Source organism: Venustampulla echinocandica (assembly GCF_003357145.1).
Source record: "Venustampulla echinocandica strain BP 5553 chromosome Unknown scaffold_1, whole genome shotgun sequence".
Classification (NCBI taxonomy): domain Eukaryota; kingdom Fungi; phylum Ascomycota; class Leotiomycetes; order Helotiales; family Pleuroascaceae; genus Venustampulla; species Venustampulla echinocandica.
In genome coordinates, this window is record NW_022474206.1 from 1374967 (window position 1) to 1393974 (window position 19008).

Genomic DNA, 19008 nt, shown 5'->3' on the forward strand with positions numbered 1-19008 from the left:
GGGGGGGGGGGGGGGGGGGGGTTTGTTTTGGAGGTGGAGTTTTGCTTCATGTATATGATACCCTTAGAGAAGTCGTAGGAGGACAGATCTGGCCTTAAGCATTAGCTTTGTCTTTATCTTGTCTTTTATTTTTAGCTTATGAGTACTGTATGTAGTGTGAGTGTCTGGAATATATATAATATAAAGAGTAATTCTTGAGAAGTGTATAAAACTCGGTTAGAATTCGCGAGATAAATCTTTGTTCTACATACACATTCATCCCCTATTTATTCCGCGGAACCTATGTTGTCTCAAAGTATGTGTTTTTGAGTGCGCCCCTTGTATATTGTACGGTTAAGTAGGAATCTTGAGCTCCTGCTGCTCAATACTTTTGAACCTCAAGTATGATAGTAGGTCATCTAATTCTAAGAAAGGGATGGTTGTTCTAATGTGTAGGCCGTTTTTCAAGCTTCTATATATATATTATCACATAGAGTATACTAGAGCGAGAACTAGAAGCACAAGGGATATTAAGGATGTTAAACAATACCGGGTACACCCAATATTAGTGATCACATCTAGTTCTATTGAGTTAGTCGGGCACACGGATGTGTATAAGGCAAGGTTACCTGAACGAAAATTAATTCCATGTGTTCTGCCATCTATCAATCCCATGGAGTAAGACTTGATTTGGAAAAGGTTAAAGGGCAGGCCTTCGTGAGATAAAGAACTCAATTGTACGGGCCTCTACCATAGAAGCCGCGTCTTCTACAGATCCCTATGGTTGTTATATACAACCTCATTTCGCCATATTCTCCCCTGTTACCCGGTCCCGAACCGCCCAGACTCCCCGAACCATAATCCCAGAAAAGATAGTTAACGCCTGCAAATGCGCCCACTCATGATATATCTGTTCTTAATCCCTCAGCCAAGCCCTCCGTTTCTCCTCCTTTCTAGCCTTCCGCTTTTCCTTGAACTGTTTCAATTCCGTTTTGGATAGCTTTTTGCCACTTCGCTCAGCCTTCAAGCTTCGCCCGTCATGGCTATTTGCAGCAGCATCCACGTCGAAGAAAGCATTCATCTGCCTCTTGCTCTTATTCTCGTCATTGTAGTTCTCGGGAGTTATCTCTGAGTTCTGGAATCTGCCCGTAAATCGGTTGAAAGCGGCTGTTGCTGCGTAGGCGGCTGCTGGATCCGCAGGTCCTGCGCCGGTCTCCTCGGCGGCGGCAGGTTGTGCGTACCATGCCGTCGGATCGTAGTCACCATGGATCGCTGGGTTGTACCCGTTCGTAGGAGGTGCAGTTGTGGGAAGCGTGGGAGCGGGAGACTCGACGCCTGGAGGACCCGGTTGTGGTGCTTCTGCATCTGGGACACGGGGGTTTGTCCATTGCGAAGCACCTGTCAGTCGGTTGTAGAAGTAGAAAGCCTGTGCAGATTCCTCCCAGACCGGCGCCCATCCATCGTCATTCTCTGCTCCTGCTGCGGGAGGTTCTTCTTCCGGTAGGGGGGGGATTGCTTCCTCTGGTAGTGGAGGTGCCTCTGTAGTTCCATCCTCGCCCGACTGCTCGGTCGCTCCATTGTGTGCTTCCACCCGGCTCTTGCTGCTCTCCTCCACTTCTTCTCCCTCTTCCAGTTCTTCCTGCTGGGCATCTTCTGCGTCCGCTACATCATGGCTCTTCTCCTGTCGTCTCCCAGGTTCTGGGTTCGCATCATCCCTGGCCTTAGGTGACGCTGGTGCGTCTGATTTCGCGCCCTCTCTAGTAGCTGCAGACATGGTATAGCAACTCGCGGCCACTGCGCGACCAATATCCACTAAACAAAGGAAATATGACTGCTGGTGCTAGAAGAAGTCGCGATGTTGAGTTGATCGGGAAATGTAAGTTACAAAAGCCACAAGTAAATTCGCGAGATCCATGACGATCTATCACAACGAGCCAACCGGCGCACACGAATTGTCGCCTTAGCAATCAGGAACCAAGACTTTGTTCCTAATCAACAAGTCCAAAACAGTGTTTACTATGATACAATCAAGGTTGATCTAATTCGTGAGATGCGCTAAGCTATACATTATATATTTGACTTTTTACTAATCTTACACTATTTACAAGCCTTCAAGGCCTCTTCAACCTTTCTCGCTATCTCCATTGCTTTTTCTAGATCAGGGTCCTGTTGATATGAAGCTTTGTTAGCATCTCTCAGTACTCCTCCCACGACCTCCTCTAATGCTTGTATAGTACTCCTACCGCATTCTCGCACTTCTCCTTCCCAGCGTTTCCGCGATAACTCCCATTTACCCTGTAATTTCCAAAGAGCAAAGACGATACCAACTCCCGCAACTGAATAGGCGTCTAAATATTGGGCAGGGACAGCAGTAGCGGCAAAGAGTGGTGTGAGTATATTATAAGCATGTACAAGCCCAGCCAATCCTCCCGCGATTGCGGACGTACCTAGCGCCTGGAGGACTAGGCTTTGTGCTGTTGCTTGCAAAGACGAGACCGTAGTAGAAATAAAATGGCTTCTTGCAAGGAGGATATGGGATGGCCATGGCGGGCCATCCGTACGAGGAGGTCGTATACCGTCCTCAGGAATTGAGATATCCATCAACCGGGGCGGTGGCGGCTCTGCACCAAGTTTATGCCCTGCCCGAACAAGAGGTACGGGCTTTCTCGGCCAATCCCGTGGAGTTCCATCCGGTCGTTCACTCAGGGTTGTGATTCCCGATTCCTGAATGCGGCCAGCAAGAAAGATGATTTCTTCCTCTGCGTCTCTCAAGAACCTTTGGTTAAGTATATCGGTAGTGATCATGGATACATCATCAACCCGCCAGAATAATTTCCACCACTTCAGTTTTTCCCATCGACGTCCGTTGAACGCTATATCTAGCTGATCTCGCAACTCCGTGTGGGCCCGTTCCGCCCAAAGAGTTAATGATTCCTGTAACGATCGCAACTGAGGATCGGAAACCTTAGTAGTAAGGGCAGTACTGAGTTGGCGTGCTTGTTCTGCTTGAATGGCCGAGTTCGTATTTTCCAAAACAGACTCGATAAGCCTCCGTACAGGGAGTTTCATCGTCCCTTCAACTGGCGCTGTTCCGGCTTTAAGCCATTTCAGAACCTCTGGTGCACCACTTGCGGACCAGTTGTGCTCATAATCCAACGCATTGCGAACACTCTCCCGGAACGATACGACGGCTGAAGTGCCTAAGGAAACATCGATAATTTGGAAAGGAAGGGGGGGTTCTTCATCCTGACGTTTATATTGTAAATCCACAGCCAAGTTTATAATAGTCCTGTCTGTATTTGGAGGGGCTGACAACAACGAGGCTGCACCCACAATGCCCTGTGATACCAGGAGTGACCTGTGAACCGGTGTGGTGACAGGCGTATATCTTCCAGTATTAGAAGTCGGGATTTCCATTGTAGGAACTAAAACGGTCTCTTCGAAGCTCCCATCAGCACCGACCGCGGCTGTCGGAGGGTCCGTTTCCAAAACTAGAATTTCTAGTTTATGTCCATTCAACATCGGCGAAGACACATGTAGTTCCTGTACCATCCGGCTGCTATACCCCGATTGATCCCCAGAATCGTGTCCAACACGAACGAGCAGCGGCCTGCCTCCAGGAGCACTATCGAGCAGTATCTGCTCCCATTTCTCCTCGTCCTTGAGTGGATCCGCAAGGAGCAACCTTAAGAGCTGTTTTGCTTTCTGCAAAGAATTTCCGCCATCTGCGAGGCCTAGTATGGCGATCCTGATAGTCTCATCCCCCGGCGTTTGCTCAATGCCGCGTAGCGCTAGCTGTAGCCGCGAAATGTTGACATAGTTCCCTGCGTGTTTCTGGAGGTCGAGCAAAGCACTTCGAAGCTCCGCACGGGATGAGGTTTGCGTGGGCGATTTTGCGGCTGCCGTGTTCAATGAGTTAGCTGAGTGAAATTGTCGCCGAGCGGTAGCTCTATGCTGCTGGAGCTCTGGGGACCGCCGTGATTTCTGGGAAGGAAACCGTAAAGTTGGCGAGGAAGTACAAATCGGGCAGATTTGGGGCGATTTGGGTGTGGCGTAATTTGACAATCGGGGTGGGCGTGACCTTGAGAGCACAATTCCAGCTCGCGGTATTCGTGGAAGCATCGTGTCTACTCGTGGAGCAGAGTTCCCCCCGCCAGAAACAATCAGATTGGGTGAAGTTGGAAGTGGTACTCGAGAATTGATTTATCGCCTGAAATATAAGGTTACAGACTGAGACTACTTATGAAATCACCATTCCCTGACAAGTCAGGGCCATTCTGGAATTTCAGGGTTCTGGTTGTGTTATTATTGATAGTCATGTTTGATTAATACCAAGGCCACCAAAAGCTCGATCTAGTTCATCTCCTTGGGCTACCCCACTCGACGTAGCTACCGTGGGGTTGGGGAGACTCGGCGCATCAGCTCTTGAAACATCCGCGTCCATTAGATTGCCCCGCGCATGTGTTTGTTCTTGGGATTCAGAAGTCGAAGCATCCTTTCTCTCAGGTTCTAGTATCCTTGCGTCGCTGTCCAGCCAGCCCGGAGCAACCCTCCGCTTCTCTGCAAGCTCCCTCGCAGCCATAGCTTCGTCCCACTCCCTAAGTTCCTTGTCGGCATCATCCTGAACCTTTTGAATGTATGCTTGTAGTGCTCTGCAGGAGGCTATTATCTCATCTGGGTGTGCTCCATGGCCGGAGGTCGAGACCACGTACGGCGCCTTCTCTTCGGCCGACGACGAAGCTGGCGTGCCCGTTGATGATGGCGGTAATGTTGATGGTAGAGTCTTGTATGTGTATGGCAAGGTAGTCGCCGTTGGAAGGGACACAAACGGAGATACTGTGAGAGGCACTTGGGCCAGTAATGGGTTGGGGCCTGTCAGAGTAAGCTTTCCTTCGATCAACCAGAGGGATACTGGGAGCACATACGGTTATCATGCATGCCTGGACTGGGGATTGCGGGTACGAATCGGGGCGAAGTGGCAGAACGAAATGGATTGGTGGTAATATTTCCCGGACGAGCGTGGAAGGATTAGGCTTGTCTTGGAGTTGTTGAGTTGAGGCTCTGGAGGGCTGTGTCAATGCGATGCGATGCGATGCTGCACTAAACTGATTCTCGGGAGGTGTTTGATAGGTCGCCACACATAGTGAAACCCTGCTCGAACGGTTTCCTGGGAATCATCATCAACAAGGTTGGAAATGGGACTCGGAAGCTGTCTTCTATTAATACTATCCTCTAAAGGGGGATTCTACACTTATCTTGATGGCTGCCTTGCCGTGCGGGTTTCTTTGTCCACCGGGAGCACCCGGGCCACGAGCCGGCCCGCGTTACTGTAGCAAGTGTAACTATAATAAACCGTACAAACACTTGCTACGTCATAATTCTTGCTATTCCTCCAAAGCGCCCGTTGCAAAATTTGTGTTCCCGAGAATTCTATATATTGGATGTGAGATAGGAAATCAATAGACCGGAAGGAACTATTGTTGGCTATGGGAGTACTCTATTCGATTCCTTAACCAAATACATTTTGCGGTTGAAAGATATTCCTCGATAATCTCCTAGCTTGACTTGTACATAGCTATGAAATATACGTGATGGTAATAATAAACCTTGCGGAATAGCGTATGAAATACTTGGGTTGAGTAGTGAGTCGTGATCGCCAGGAAGGCGGCCCCACACGTTCGGCTGAAGATAACGACGCCAGAATTGAAAATTCAGATACGGCTGTATTTCCTTATTTTGGAATATCCTACTTGCCTTTTCAATTATACATTTTCACCTTTTCGGATAGAATAGGATCCGAAGCTCGTTGAGAACTTGAACTTGAACCCAGCTGAGCTTATCGCCTAACTCAGGCATTCAGCCGCAATTGACTCCATAACTCAACTCAACTCAACTCAACTACTTACCTACATATCCCATTAAGGAGTAAAAGAGAATACAGGTAAAATTAATTTGCTTTAGCCTTTAACTCTATAGTCTATTAGAAGCAAGGTTGACTTGAGATCCCGACATAAAAGTAGCGAGATATCGATCGTTTTTGAGTGCGGGGGCTTTCATCTCCCTTGGCCGGGCAAGTGCAGAAGCGAGGCGGTCCAATAATGTGCACATTATGGTCATAACAATAGCCCCGGTCTAGCCAGCACGAACGCCATTTCGGGGCCTTGACCGCGGCTCACTGGCACTTGCTTACTGGCTTAAGAACGAGCGGCGATCTATCGTCCCCCGCCCACTGGCACAACCCATACGAGAAGTACTTGCTACATAGTACTCAGGGACTTGTACTACATCTGGGTTGTGGAGAGAGTAGACTACATCAGTCACAACCCTTCATCGCTTGCAGCCTTATCACCACAGGACAACAAGGAGCCTCAAGAGAACGAGCTTTTCGCCACAAGACCCACAACTTTGCCCTACCTCCTGCGGCCTTGCGACTGTGAAGTGTGAAACATATCGTCAGCGCCTGTGTATCTGGCTGCGTTGAGCCGCTGACAGAGAAACCGCGCCAAGTGAAGTTGCGCTTGTGCGTGCTCTACCCTCTACTCTCTACCCCACGCACCCTCAAAGCTCGCCTGGACCTTTCTTCCCCTTTGCCACAAACACAAACACAGGCATAAACACAACCACGGCGTTTCCTACCCAAGAGCCCTTCGCAATTCCACCTTCTCTTGAGCTCACACCAAACTGCGACCCGAACCCCGAAACAACACAACACACCCTCCACGCTCCCTAGCCACGGTCGCCCGTCATGGACGCCGAGGAGCCAACAAAGCCCCTCGCGGCTCGCAGCGCCGACAACAAGATACAGGTTGATAATGCGCTCAGGGCCATTAGTGAAAAGAAACCGATCCCCGAGATAGATTTCACCCTACATACTATGGAAGATGGCTCAACAGTCAACACAATGGAGCGCGTCTGCAAAGGTAATGATAATTCACCACCTGCTTCTGCCTCTACCTACAGCGTGCCCCATGGTTAATTCAAACGGCTGACATGACGAGCAACAGATGTCCAGGCTCCAGCTATGCATCCACCAACCGATGAGCAATTTTTCTCACCCGAAGATCCGTCGAAGCCCAACCTAGCATTTCTTAAGCAACATTTCTACAGAGAAGGACGCTTGACTGAAGACCAGGCATTGTTCATCCTTGAGGAAGGGGGTAAGATCCTGAGGCAGGAGCCCAATCTTCTGGAGATGGATGCGCCAATCACCGTTTGTGGTGATGTTCACGGCCAATACTACGACTTGATGAAGCTGTTCGAAGTTGGTGGGGACCCTGCCGAGACACGGTACCTCTTCCTGGGTGACTACGTCGACCGAGGGTATTTCAGTATCGAGTGCGTTCTCTATTTGTGGTCATTGAAGATCTGGTATCCTGATACTTTATGGTTGCTCCGTGGAAACCACGAATGCCGGCATTTGACGGATTATTTCACGTTCAAGCTCGAGTGTAAACACAAGTATTCGGAGAAAATCTACGAGGCGTGCATGGAATCCTTCTGTGCCCTCCCACTTGCTGCTGTCATGAACAAGCAATTCTTGTGTATCCATGGTGGGCTGAGCCCGGAGTTACACACCCTAGACGACCTAAAGAGCGTATGTATCCCCATAGAAACTATAATGGCATGAGTATTAACATCCTCTATAGATTGATCGTTTCCGTGAGCCTCCTACTCACGGCCTAATGTGCGATATTCTCTGGGCCGACCCCCTGGAAGAATTTGGCCAAGAGAAGACGTCAGAGTATTTCATCCACAACCATGTCCGAGGATGCTCGTACTTCTTTTCGTACCCCGCAGCTTGCAACTTCCTGGAAAAGAACAATCTTCTATCCGTCATTAGAGCACACGAGGCCCAGGATGCTGGATATCGCATGTACCGCAAGACTCGTACTACAGGATTCCCTAGTGTCATGACCATATTTTCCGCACCCAATTATCTCGATGTCTACAACAACAAAGCCGCGGTCCTTAAATATGAAAACAACGTCATGAATATCAGGCAATTCAACTGCACACCACATCCGTATTGGCTACCAAATTTCATGGACGTCTTCACCTGGTCGCTCCCATTCGTCGGAGAAAAGATTACGGATATGCTGATTGCAATCTTGAGCACATGCCCCGAGGACGAACTCAAGGAAGATACGTCCACCCCTTCAAGCGCCATAGCACCAATTTCCCCACCCGCTACCACCCCAATGGACCCCGAGTCCATCGAGTTCAAGAAACGGGCCATCAGAAATAAGATTCTTGCCATTGGCCGTCTCTCACGAGTGTTCCAGGTCCTACGAGAAGAGTCCGAGAGAGTAACAGAGCTCAAGACTGCCTCGGGAGGCAGACTCCCAGCTGGTACGCTCATGCTTGGCGCGGAGGGTATCAAGAACGCAATCAGCAGCTTCGAGGATGCCCGAAAGGTGGATTTGCAGAACGAGAGATTGCCACCCAGTCACGAGGAGGTTACTCGGCAGAGCGAGGAGGGCAGGGCCCAGGCATTTGAGCGAGCGAGAGAGTCGGCGGACAATGACAAAGGACTGCAATTACTGTCCAGGCGTTTGAGCACGTAAGCATCCCTTTTCCACATAATATCCTCAAAGTCATACCATACTAACAAAACTCCCCAGTGACCGAAAGAGATGACGAACCCATGATTTTCCCCACCGCGGGTACTCTTTTTTATGCACACAAAATGGATGGGCTGGACCAAATCATGACCAGATGATGAATGATAGAAACAGTGTTTTTCTTCTTGATATTTGATTTATGAAAAACACATATTGGCTTACTGGGCACGGGAAAACTATCCAAATTCTTTCCCCTTTTGGCCACTACAGTAAACAGTTTTTTTTTACGAGATTAATGCCAATAATAACTCCCCGCAAGGCCACATTACTAACCTTATTGTTTTCGTTCTCTGGGCAAAGTATCAAGCTATTTTCGTTTCCTTCCGTGATGAGTACGGCGTGCTGATTCTAGTTGCCTGCGGGGTGGGAATGATACCTACTTACCTACCTACCTATATCTACCTGGTGCGTATAGGTACCGTATTGCAACCGCAATATACCACGTGACAAATCGTGACGCGGGGTGAGCTACTAAATGATGGAACTTTCATAAACATACCCCATATACTAACGACGTTCATAGGAAACCAAAAGAGATCCGATCGAGATGATTCTCCCCAATAACTAGCCCCCGATTCGAAGAACGAGCATGTGCCGTCTTCAAATACCCCATCCAAAGCCACTATTTTCCAACATACGTCCAAGATCAACCTTCAAGAAATATAGTCCCCAACCAACCCCCCCTCACCCTGGACTTTAACAAGTCCCGTCCCTACGTCCAGAAATCCAAAAAAGCTAACGCCAAAAATACTCCAGCATAAGCATCAGGGAAGCCCTCATCTCCCATTCCCTCGTCTCCTCTCGAGCCCCCTTCCCCCTCCGTCTCCCCCAGTTTCTTACGACCCTGATGTTCCGACCCCATCATTCCTGTCCCCCTCGCGTTTCCCCTCGCCTTCACCGTCCACTCCATCGATCTCGCCCCTCCTCAGCCTCAATTCTCGCTCCTCCCTCGCATCCCGCTTCTCCCACACCAGATTCTTCAACCACTTATTCTCCTCCTCCAACTCCTTAACCCTGCCCTCCAGTCTCGACAGCAGCGTGCGGCGTTCCTGGGACACCCGCTCAAGGGATTGCTCGCGCATTTTCTTCTTGGCGCGGAAACGGGCCGACGCTGCTGTGTTGCGGAGGCGTTTCTGTTCGGCTTCCGGGTCCGAGAGGGCAGCAGTGCCGGGTGTTGGAGGGGAGGTTGGGGAGCTGGGCGAGAGGATTCCGGCAGGGTAGGGCGATATAGGGCCATTGGGATGGAGGGGAGAGAGGCTTGCGTGTGCTGGGTCGATGTAGTAGGGGACGAAGCCGTTTGGGGGTGTGCTTTCAGTTGAGGTGGATGGGGTATAGTAGGGATCGTAGTTGTGAGGTTGGTATGGCTGGCGTTGTTGGGATTGCATCGTGTATGGGGTTATTAGGGACAGCTGTTGCTGCTGGCCTTCCCATGGATTGTAGGTTGGTGAGGTTACTGCGACAGCAGCGCTGGTTCCGACGGGATTTGCTGGTGGACGCTGTCAGCTCGAGTTTGAGTCTGGGTTGTCTCTTTGGTCGCCAGCTCCGTGCGGGTCCAAGTCACGACGGAAAGATATGATAATTTGACATGCAATTTTCAGACTTCAACAACTCCAGAACTGAAGATAATTCAAGAAAGCCACAGCCGCAGCCGCCATTGTGAAACAGCCATAAATACAAATGAGGGACGAGCTCTCCGTCTCGGTCTCAGTTGGGGAACCGCTGAAAGTAGCCCAGAATGACGATCTGCATACCGTCAGGGGCGCGGCTGGGAGACGGGTCACGTGCAATTTCACCATATGCAGTTGGATTGCGGAATTGGGGCTGGGATAACGACGGCGCCCCTGACTGGTGCGCAAGGTACTGACACATCTGGACTTCCAGAATTGTTCAGGAAGGTGAAGATCGCGATGCAAAGAAGGGGGATGTTGACGTGGGGAGTGGAGGCGGATGTACCAGTACCAGTACCAAGTAAGCAGTCAGGCGAGGAAGGGAAGGGTTCATCGTCGACCCGACCCGCATATTCCTTGTCTGATGAGAAACTTCCCAGGACGTAATGCTGATCCGCTGCTAGCCGCTGTCGTTGACATTGACCTTGCCATTGTCGTTTGTCGACAGGTTGTCGACAGGTTGAGAATAGGGAGTGTAAAATGCATAGTCGATGAGGATGAGGATGAGGATGAGGCTGAGGCTGAGTGAGGTTGGTCCATGGAGTGATGCTCCTACCACTGCACAATTCCATATGAATTGTTCTCGGTTCCGGCACCAGCTCAGCACGCATTCAGGGACGTCCCTGTTCCTGTAACTCTGGAAATCGAGACCCCGAGACTTGATATGCCGTAGGAGTGGACACCAGCTGAGGCTAGTGATCCAATCACTGAGAGATCAAAGCTCAGGGAGGTAAAAAAAAAAAATTCAATGGGAAGGACGGAAAGAAATAGATGGGGATAGTGCTGGAAGATAAATGCAAGGGAAGGCAAGGCAAGGCAAGGCAAATATCAAGGTAGCTGTGCAAAACCACTTACTTGGGATTTCAACATTCTGTTTCCAAGCCGCCCAGTCAGCGAGGGCGCCTTGAACATCATGATCAGGACGCTGAGCCTCCGCGAATGGGAAGTCCGTGGCTTGGGCCAAAGCCAGGTCCAAATCCAAATCCAAATCTAAGACGCGGCGAGGCTGAAGAAGCTGCTGGCGGTTCTGCGTGGCCATCGGAATATCAGATGGTTTCGGGTTCGATGTACGCTGTATGTCCTTCTTGCGGGACAAGTAAGGGGGCTCGGGTCACCGAGCGGTGTTGGTGGTTGGACGTGTACGACAGCTCGTGCTCTGGGTGCAGATAACGCAAGATGTGACGGTGATGGGAAGGGGGGAAAGGGGAGGGGCCAGGCAGAGGCGGAGCGTGTATATATGTATACCTTATATATAACTATCTGAAGACAATGCCTCCGTTTTGCGTGACCCGCGACGAGCTGCCCACCTGCCCACCTGCCACCCGGAAGTCTGGGTTTAAGCCTCTGAACCACATCGATTCAAGCTTTGCCCAGGGCCCCCCGCCGCCGTCAGTCCATCGTGGGAGGCAAAAGGCGCAATTGTTAGCTAATAGTGCTGGTTGGGAACCTGGGCTTGGTCCGGACAGTCGTCCGCGCCTTTAGGGTCGTGGGGAAGCGCTCAAGGTCGGGCCTGGAACCCCACGCCCGCCTTGGGTTCAGACTTCAAAGGGGGCTCAGTAACAGGTAAACAGTAAACAATGGCCCTGGAACTGCTCCACGCTGTCCGCATCTGTCAGATCGGTCTGCATCGACTGCATATCCCCGAATCCCATTTCAAGGAACCCCCCACGCCCAGCCAACTGCGGCCAACATCCAGGGCGGCCAGCGTGTTTGAGGCTGGCGTCGGTTCTTTGATCGCGCTGCAGAAGCCGTTGCTATTTGCAGGACGAGCCAGGCATCGGGGCTGATCCGTCTCGCCCATGGATCGGCTGGATGCCCCGTATCGGGGAGGTTTGCTTCCCCGGGTTCGCCCCCAGGGTTTTCTGTTCCGTGCGGGATGTTCTGGGGTTTGTCTTTCCCCTCGCATGGCCGTGGGACAGCGGGTGTGTCGTGGTAGTATATGTGTGGCGAGGATTAGATTGTGGTCGATTGTATCTATGTACATATACTCGAGTACGGGCCAGCGAGGTTGGTTACGAGTACGGAGGTACATTGAGCTCGGTCTGCCGCTGATACCGCAGTAAGCGCTCTCCTTTCCCGGCGGGTGCACTACTGCCGGCAGTGGCCAACACAAAGAAAACAGAATGAAGGGACGAAATACTGCATACCCCGGCATGATTCAGATGTGTCGGACCGTAAAGGGGGCATATTCGGATATTCCCAGCGGAGCGCCATGTATACAGTACATTGTAAACCACCAACATAGACCTAAAGGATGTTCTGGGATCTGGACGGGGGTGGTGTAGTTTATAAAGTAATAAGATAATTTATAAATTAATGAGGCAAGGTAGAAGGAATACTTCACTATCCTGTCTACGAAGTATTTTATACTTATGCGGTGTTGTCACTAAGTATCTATTCCCTATTCCATTCTGCCGAAGGCACGTCTTGCTTCGGTGTAGGGAAACCCCCATATTATAACATCCCAGAGACTACCTAGGTACATAACTGCTTTCCATTTCTAAGCATCTGGCCTTTAAACCCGGTAAAGATTTAAATCTCGAAACTTCTCTCGTCAAACTGCTCGTGGATGCGAGGAAGACTTAAATGAGATCAGATAGGAGTCGATTCCTTCTATCAAAATGATATGTCAGGAAATATCTTAACGTATAGCTAGCAGACTTGCAATTATAGTTTTATAGAAGAGTATAGCAGAGGTCCCGAGCCGCCGAGCCTAGGATAGAGGGTATCGATGCCGAACGAACCGTGGGTATTTTCAAGTCGAGCTCGGGATTCCGAAGTCCTAGAAAATCACCGTACCGGTTTCTATTTTCATAACTCTCGTCAGGACAACGGACTTCCCAGAGAGCCTCGTTAATAAACCTGCTTCGTCGTCAGAATGAACTGCATGGTACTACGTACTTGGTAGGTAGTAACTCTAACTCCATGCAACCTGCCTCCTAGACGCCGAAGTGCTGATCCTCCACATCTGAACGCTTCCCCATAGAAGCCAATCCTTCCGCATGGAATTTGGCTGACATACCAGGGGTAAACCTCCTCGTGGGTAACGGCTGCTCCTACAGTACCTCTACCATGTACCACGTATGCACCGGCTCATGTCCCATGCAAAGTGGCGAATGCGACAGGCCCGCCACCAGTTGCTTGAGATGAGGCTGGAGACCAAACAAACCAGAGCTTCGTTTACTATAGAACTTCAGCAGAAGTATCCGCAGACATCATGGGGAGCGAGGCTCAGTTTGGATTGTGCTGACTCCAGCACTTATGCGGAAATCTGTAGTGGTTGACATCTTGATATTGGTATATCGTTGCACAACAGTTCATCTTCTAGCTCCCATCCCTCGATGGCATATTCCACTATGGCATCTTGTTACACATACCATTTACTCACCACGACCGACAGGTGGATCACTCCCCTGGGGCCTGGAGGAGCACTCCTTGGGGGCATCGTAACGCCCCACTCGAGGCTGTCAGCGATGAAACCCATTGTGCATTATACCCGAGGGAGGTATGAAGTGAAAGAACCAAAAGCAAGGAGAGTAATGACGCCTCGAAGGGTTTAGCTAACCCTTTCTAGCCATTGTGTTTAGCTTTTACGGAATTTATTGCTGCCAACCACCGCATTAAGGAGGCGACCTCCTATCACCTGCCACGCATTTAGCGGGGAACTCCACCATATCCAAGAACATCCCGCGGACAACTAGACTTCTAGATACAGCTCGGCTACTCGAAGCTTCTTTCGATGGCGATCTACGTTGGTGACTTCTCACGAAGCCGTGGGGATGGGGTTGGAAGATGCATAGGCAGTGGGCGGGGAGGGTAAGCCCGAATTATTTGCCCCCCGAGTTTTAAGCACACCGCTAGAACCGCCAGTAAAGAGAGTTCGGCCGCTTTCACAGTGGCCTTGCTTATGTTCTTACTCCTTGAAGAACTTTATAGCATAAACACCTTTGACCCCTTTTTCGAGCGTGTAAGTTCAAAGTGCAGAAACCGTGCTGACCAGCATGACCCCTTAGACAATAACTTCTTAAGACTCCGCAAATAAATCATAGAACACTCTCCAAACTTTAGGGGAGCGCGATCATAATAAAAAGGGGTCCTTCCTAGCCTAGAGTTGGGATTGCAGGCTGGCACGCGTGGCTGATTACTCCTGAGCACGCCATAGGGGTACAGAATTGCATACACAACAAACACAACATAACAACGCAACAACACCACCTACGCACCCCTTCAAATCTGGAACCCAGGCCATCCCGTCGCGGCTAGCACGTATTTTGCATTGGAATGGCTCGATACTTCTAGAGCTGTTGTGCATGCACCTTCCTCGCAAAATTGATAAGCAACTCAAAGTTCTCCGTTGAATCATTCTTCCACAAGGCCCACTTGGCGAGTCCTTTGAGTTTGACGGATGAATCAGTCAAAGGAACCTGTTTGATTGATGAAAGAGCGCGATAGGGTCCCGCGATAAGTCCATCGGCCCATCGCAGCCGACAGTCGCATTCCTAAATCTATCCTCCTAACGGGTTGAAGTTTGGCCCAATCCTGGTGTGAGGGTTTCGGCATGATGGTCACGACGCAAGAGATGGCGGATTTATCACCCTAGTTTTATCCTCTAGAGATATGGTGGGGATGGACGGAAAAGGTTGTTGAAACAATGTTGCTGATGCCTCGATAGGATGTGGACTCCGTCTATCACGAATGCCCTCATCACCGCCTAAAAGATCCCAAGAGGGTCAAACAAGCCTATTGTCGAAGGTCGGATACAAAGCACATTTCATCATCAGCCAGAATCTGGGAGAAGATCTCAACATACGAACCGGTGCTGAAAGGAATACTTTGGCGGAGAGGGGAATAATCGCGCAGTTGCAGGTTAAGAGCTATTCCTTAGACCACGAGACCTAGGGGGGCCTACAGTGTCTGCCACCACGATCGAGAGGTACCAATCGCAGTCTTCGAAAAATCGTTCGCAATATGGACGGCAAAGAGACCTTCGAACAGAGAGTTGCAAAGGATAGCTAAGCCGGCGCCAGAGTGCAAGTTCAAGTTGCGGGGGTTGGGCCTCCGAGAGAAAGGTAGACTCGGCATATAGCTCGGAATAGAGGGCCGCCATCATGTCGAAGTGTATGCTCGATCATACTTGTCTACGCCTGGCCAAGATTCAAGAGAGAACCTTGGAATCTGGGCACACGTCGGGGCTCTAGAGAATACTTGCTGGCAGGCTGCTTGGGAACTGAGCTTACGGGTTGAAGCCATTTCCTTGAGGGACCTGAACATGGCGGACGCAGTTGATGCGCATCCGATAGTCGTCGAAACCGAGCGCCGGGTAACTTGGAAGGGAGCCGAGCGCGGTAGAGCAGCTATAGGGGGGGCCTACTAAGGTGCTAGTTTCTTCGGCCTTGCCATCCGTTCCTCGTTTCTGATTTCGTTTCCAGCCCGGACGGCCTTGGTATCTTGAGAGGAACAAGCTCGTCTATGAGAAGTCCTTCACAAGTATACACCATACCTATACGTGTCTCACTATTGGGTGATAATAAGTCCTGGTGTGAGATATTGGCGACGTAGAGCAAAAGGTCGCTTCCAGGGCGTAGTGGTGCCCTTCGCAGTAAGTGGCTTGCATGATTGACAAAACTTAAAGAAATAGAACTCTTTTCAACTCCATCAAGTGGTGTGCCCCCTGAGCGACGCGAAGTCTTAAAAGCACGGCCTTGCCACGCGTTGCACTTGCTCTAAGATATATGTAAAGTACTCGCGGCGTAGCGGAAGTACCACTTCTGCCACCTACTGTCTGCCTCCTTGGCCAATCACCCAAAACGTGCTTTCTTGATGCCAATAGACGAAGCGTACCTTGGTACGTAGTAGACGCAGTAATCTTAAACGAGCTGAACTTTGCAATTCTGTACGGCACACAACTTGGCCTTCCTGCAATAGAGGTACACTCGTGGAGCCCCTGCCCGCCATGTGCGTGGCATATTCCAGACGCCTGGCTTGACACTAGAGGGAATGAGGGTGGTGGTAAACGCTTGATTGATTAAGAAACTTCGCATCCTGAATCCTAAACGAGACACCACCAGTATCTATATCATGATATTTTGGGAACGACGAAGCATGAAGTGGCGGGCAGCCAGACGGTATAAATAGATTTGCCATTTGGATCGCATGGCAGGGTGAGATTAGGTGCAAAGTAAGGGGAAGCCAGGATTGCTTCAAGGAGTGTGGGAAGACGTGCAGAATATGGGAATCTCCAAACTAGCCCTTGCTGGTTAGCGTGGCTTCCCTCATCCTCAGGTCTTCAGCCTTGCGTGTGAGGTTTCTATCATCCAAGAAGTTCGCAAAATTCACCACATTCGCACTCCACGCCGCAGCCTCACCGTCTAAAGAATCGAAATTCTCGAGCATCAATCTCTCGACTACCTAGTACTAAAGGAAGAAGAGGGTTTGTTCACGAGAGGAATAGTCGTCATGCCGCTGACCACGATTCGCACCGCGCCTTCGGCCGACTCCTTCACCTCGCTCGCAGACCATCAGTCGCAAACACCCACAAACTTCTATGGTGGAAAGCCTGTTTTACACTACCAAGGCATCGGTCACCGCGCAATTGCACCCCGATCTCAGATATCAAAATTACCGATCTTCGCACGGGGCGCTGATAGGCAAGCGCAGTCAGATGTGGCCACCGACTCGGGACAGGATGACCAAAAAATCGTCGAAGTGGTAGACGCTTTCATTAGCTCAGAGTATGTTTTCTCTCCCCTGGCCCTGACTAACCGGGAGGCAACCCATTGACATTATTTGTCACTTTAGGAATCTCACCTTGTTCAACCCAGCCACTTCAACCGGCGTTTCGATCCCGTATCCCGCCATTTCACTCCACGCAATTCAGCGACTGGACGACCCCTCCAACTCCAGTCAGGAGATACAGGGTCTTTATATGCAGCTGGAGCTGTCGGATCTCTCCGCTGCTGCCAACGACGACGAGGAGCAAGAGATTGTCGAACTGACGCTCGTAGCCCAGCCGTCGGACACGGGAAGTTCGGCGATCCAAACCCTGTTCGAGGCGGTCTCCAATTGTTCAAACTTACACCCAGACCCAGCATTTGGGGATGAAGATATGGAGGGCGGGGAGGACAGCAGGATAATTTTTGAAGGGAGTGTTGGCTATGATGGTATCAGTGGTCTTCCTGGGGTGCAGCGAGGCGCCGCCGATGGTGGGCTCCCTCCTCCATTTCCAGGCAGTGGTGGCTGGATCACTGCTGAGAATGTCTCGGAGTATTTCGACGGCGATGGGAACTGGATCGGGGGTGAAAACGGTGCGGGTCTAGGAGAAGGCGCTGGCAGAGTACGGGCTCGAGACGAGGTGGACGGGGAGGAGGGTGGCGTTAACGGACATGGAGCGCCTGATTCCGATGAGAACAAAAGAGCTAGAACCGATTGAAGCGGGGAGCAATTATTGGGGCAAAAGCTGGGGATTGGAGCAGGAGCACTGGCCCTCCCTACATTGTCAAATCAGCGATTAATACTATTAGCGGACCCCTGTGGGCGACGGGGATGTGATGTCCTAACCGCATTATCGGATTTCCGTGGTTCATTGCTGGACAGCCAAAAGCCAACAGCTGATTCTTGCTGATGGCTACACAAGGCTAGCAGACAAGCACACAACTTCACAAAGCTTTCGGGGCAAGAATCTCACTCTGTAGGACTGTACGACGGACGAAGTACCACACCCCTCATATGCTGTCCGCCCATCTTACCTGATCCAAGGAGAAACCCGGCGAAGTGAGAGGGATGGGTGTGTGGGCACTGGGTAGTGCTGGTCCTGCATTGCTGTATTATATTCCTTCGTGCCCCCTGTGGCCTTTGGCCGTAGCGGTCGTCTCCGCTGAGCCCGCTCACCTCAGTGCGGAGAGGACGGAGTAGCGGAGTCCCACGCCTGCAACACAGCGATTGATCATTGAATTGACTTGACCCGAAATGAAGTCAAGGGTAAACAACAAACACGTGACGCCCCCTGAGTTGTTTGTTGTCTCCGAGCCCCGATTGTGCCCCTTCTCAAGACTCGACTTTTCAAGTGGGATAAGCATGTGGGTTTGAGTTCGTGCTTGATCAATATCTGGCGTGCAATAATCTATGGAAAGTCCAGCAGTCAGGACGGTGCCCTTACCATCTGGAGATCCAAGCTGCGGATCCTGGAGGTGTCTCGACTGATGGGGGGACATTTCATATATATCATGATATATGCAACCTCCCTCCCTCCCTCCGCCAGTCCATGCGACACCCATGTCGGGGTAATCTTCCAACGCAGCCATTTCAATGATTTCTATTCCCTGCTCAAGCCCTCTGTCACCTGTGCCCTGCTTGGCTCCTGCGAAAAAGTATTTCTCCTTGTCCCGTAGTGCGGCGCAGCCTCCGCGAGTGCTGAATAGTGGACGCTCACTCGCTGTAGTGACCCCCCAAGGGAACAACCTGATTCGAACTTGGTTAGCTGGCCTGGCAGTTGCTGGGTCTCACGCACGTTCAGCTCTAGCTCGGGAGCGACCGTTGTGGGACAAGCCAAAACGGCCAATATTGTCTGACCTGTTGTGCAGACGCCATTTGTACTAACCCTCGATGGTTGCATGCGCTCCCGCCTCCCTCGATTCTGAACGCCAGATAAAGGCTGCGAGACGCAGCAGCACGATGCCCCTAAGACTGTCGTCCTCCATCACGTTGATGATACTGGCCATTCCCCGTTCCTGAAGCGTCGCCGC

At 50.8% G+C, this 19008-nt stretch overlaps 5 protein-coding genes across 5 annotated transcripts; 2 read left to right on the forward strand and 3 right to left on the reverse strand.

Annotated features, from left to right (window-relative positions):
• Positions 1 to 895: 895 nt before the first annotated feature.
• On the reverse strand, positions 896 to 4917 carry BP5553_03005 (uncharacterized protein; the record flags this gene model as incomplete). Its single annotated transcript, XM_032011628.1, has 4 exons — positions 896 to 1791; positions 2085 to 4169; positions 4312 to 4851; positions 4905 to 4917. 4 exons carry the CDS (start codon positions 4915 to 4917, stop codon positions 896 to 898), a joined length of 3534 nt encoding a protein of 1177 aa, XP_031871321.1.
• A 1807-nt stretch (positions 4918 to 6724) lies between these two features.
• BP5553_03006 (Serine phosphatase) lies at positions 6725 to 8616 on the forward strand (the record flags this gene model as incomplete). Its single annotated transcript, XM_032011629.1, has 4 exons — positions 6725 to 6899; positions 6984 to 7573; positions 7626 to 8539; positions 8601 to 8616. The coding sequence occupies 4 exons, from the start codon at positions 6725 to 6727 to the stop codon at positions 8614 to 8616; spliced, it is 1695 nt and encodes a 564-aa protein (XP_031871322.1).
• Positions 8617 to 9436: 820 nt separating this feature from the next.
• On the reverse strand, positions 9437 to 11306 carry BP5553_03007 (uncharacterized protein; the record flags this gene model as incomplete). The annotated part of the gene is made up of 4 exons (XM_032011630.1): positions 9437 to 10096; positions 10462 to 10825; positions 10887 to 10974; positions 11123 to 11306. The coding sequence occupies 4 exons, from the start codon at positions 11304 to 11306 to the stop codon at positions 9437 to 9439; spliced, it is 1296 nt and encodes a 431-aa protein (XP_031871323.1).
• A 5417-nt stretch (positions 11307 to 16723) lies between these two features.
• Positions 16724 to 17696, forward strand: BP5553_03008 (Uncharacterized protein; the record flags this gene model as incomplete). The annotated part of the gene is made up of 2 exons (XM_032011631.1): positions 16724 to 16998; positions 17066 to 17696. 2 exons carry the CDS (start codon positions 16724 to 16726, stop codon positions 17694 to 17696), a joined length of 906 nt encoding a protein of 301 aa, XP_031871324.1.
• Positions 17697 to 18150: 454 nt separating this feature from the next.
• On the reverse strand, positions 18151 to 18984 carry BP5553_03009 (uncharacterized protein; the record flags this gene model as incomplete). The annotated part of the gene is made up of 2 exons (XM_032011632.1): positions 18151 to 18764; positions 18864 to 18984. 2 exons carry the CDS (start codon positions 18982 to 18984, stop codon positions 18151 to 18153), a joined length of 735 nt encoding a protein of 244 aa, XP_031871325.1.
• Positions 18985 to 19008: the final 24 nt, after the last annotated feature.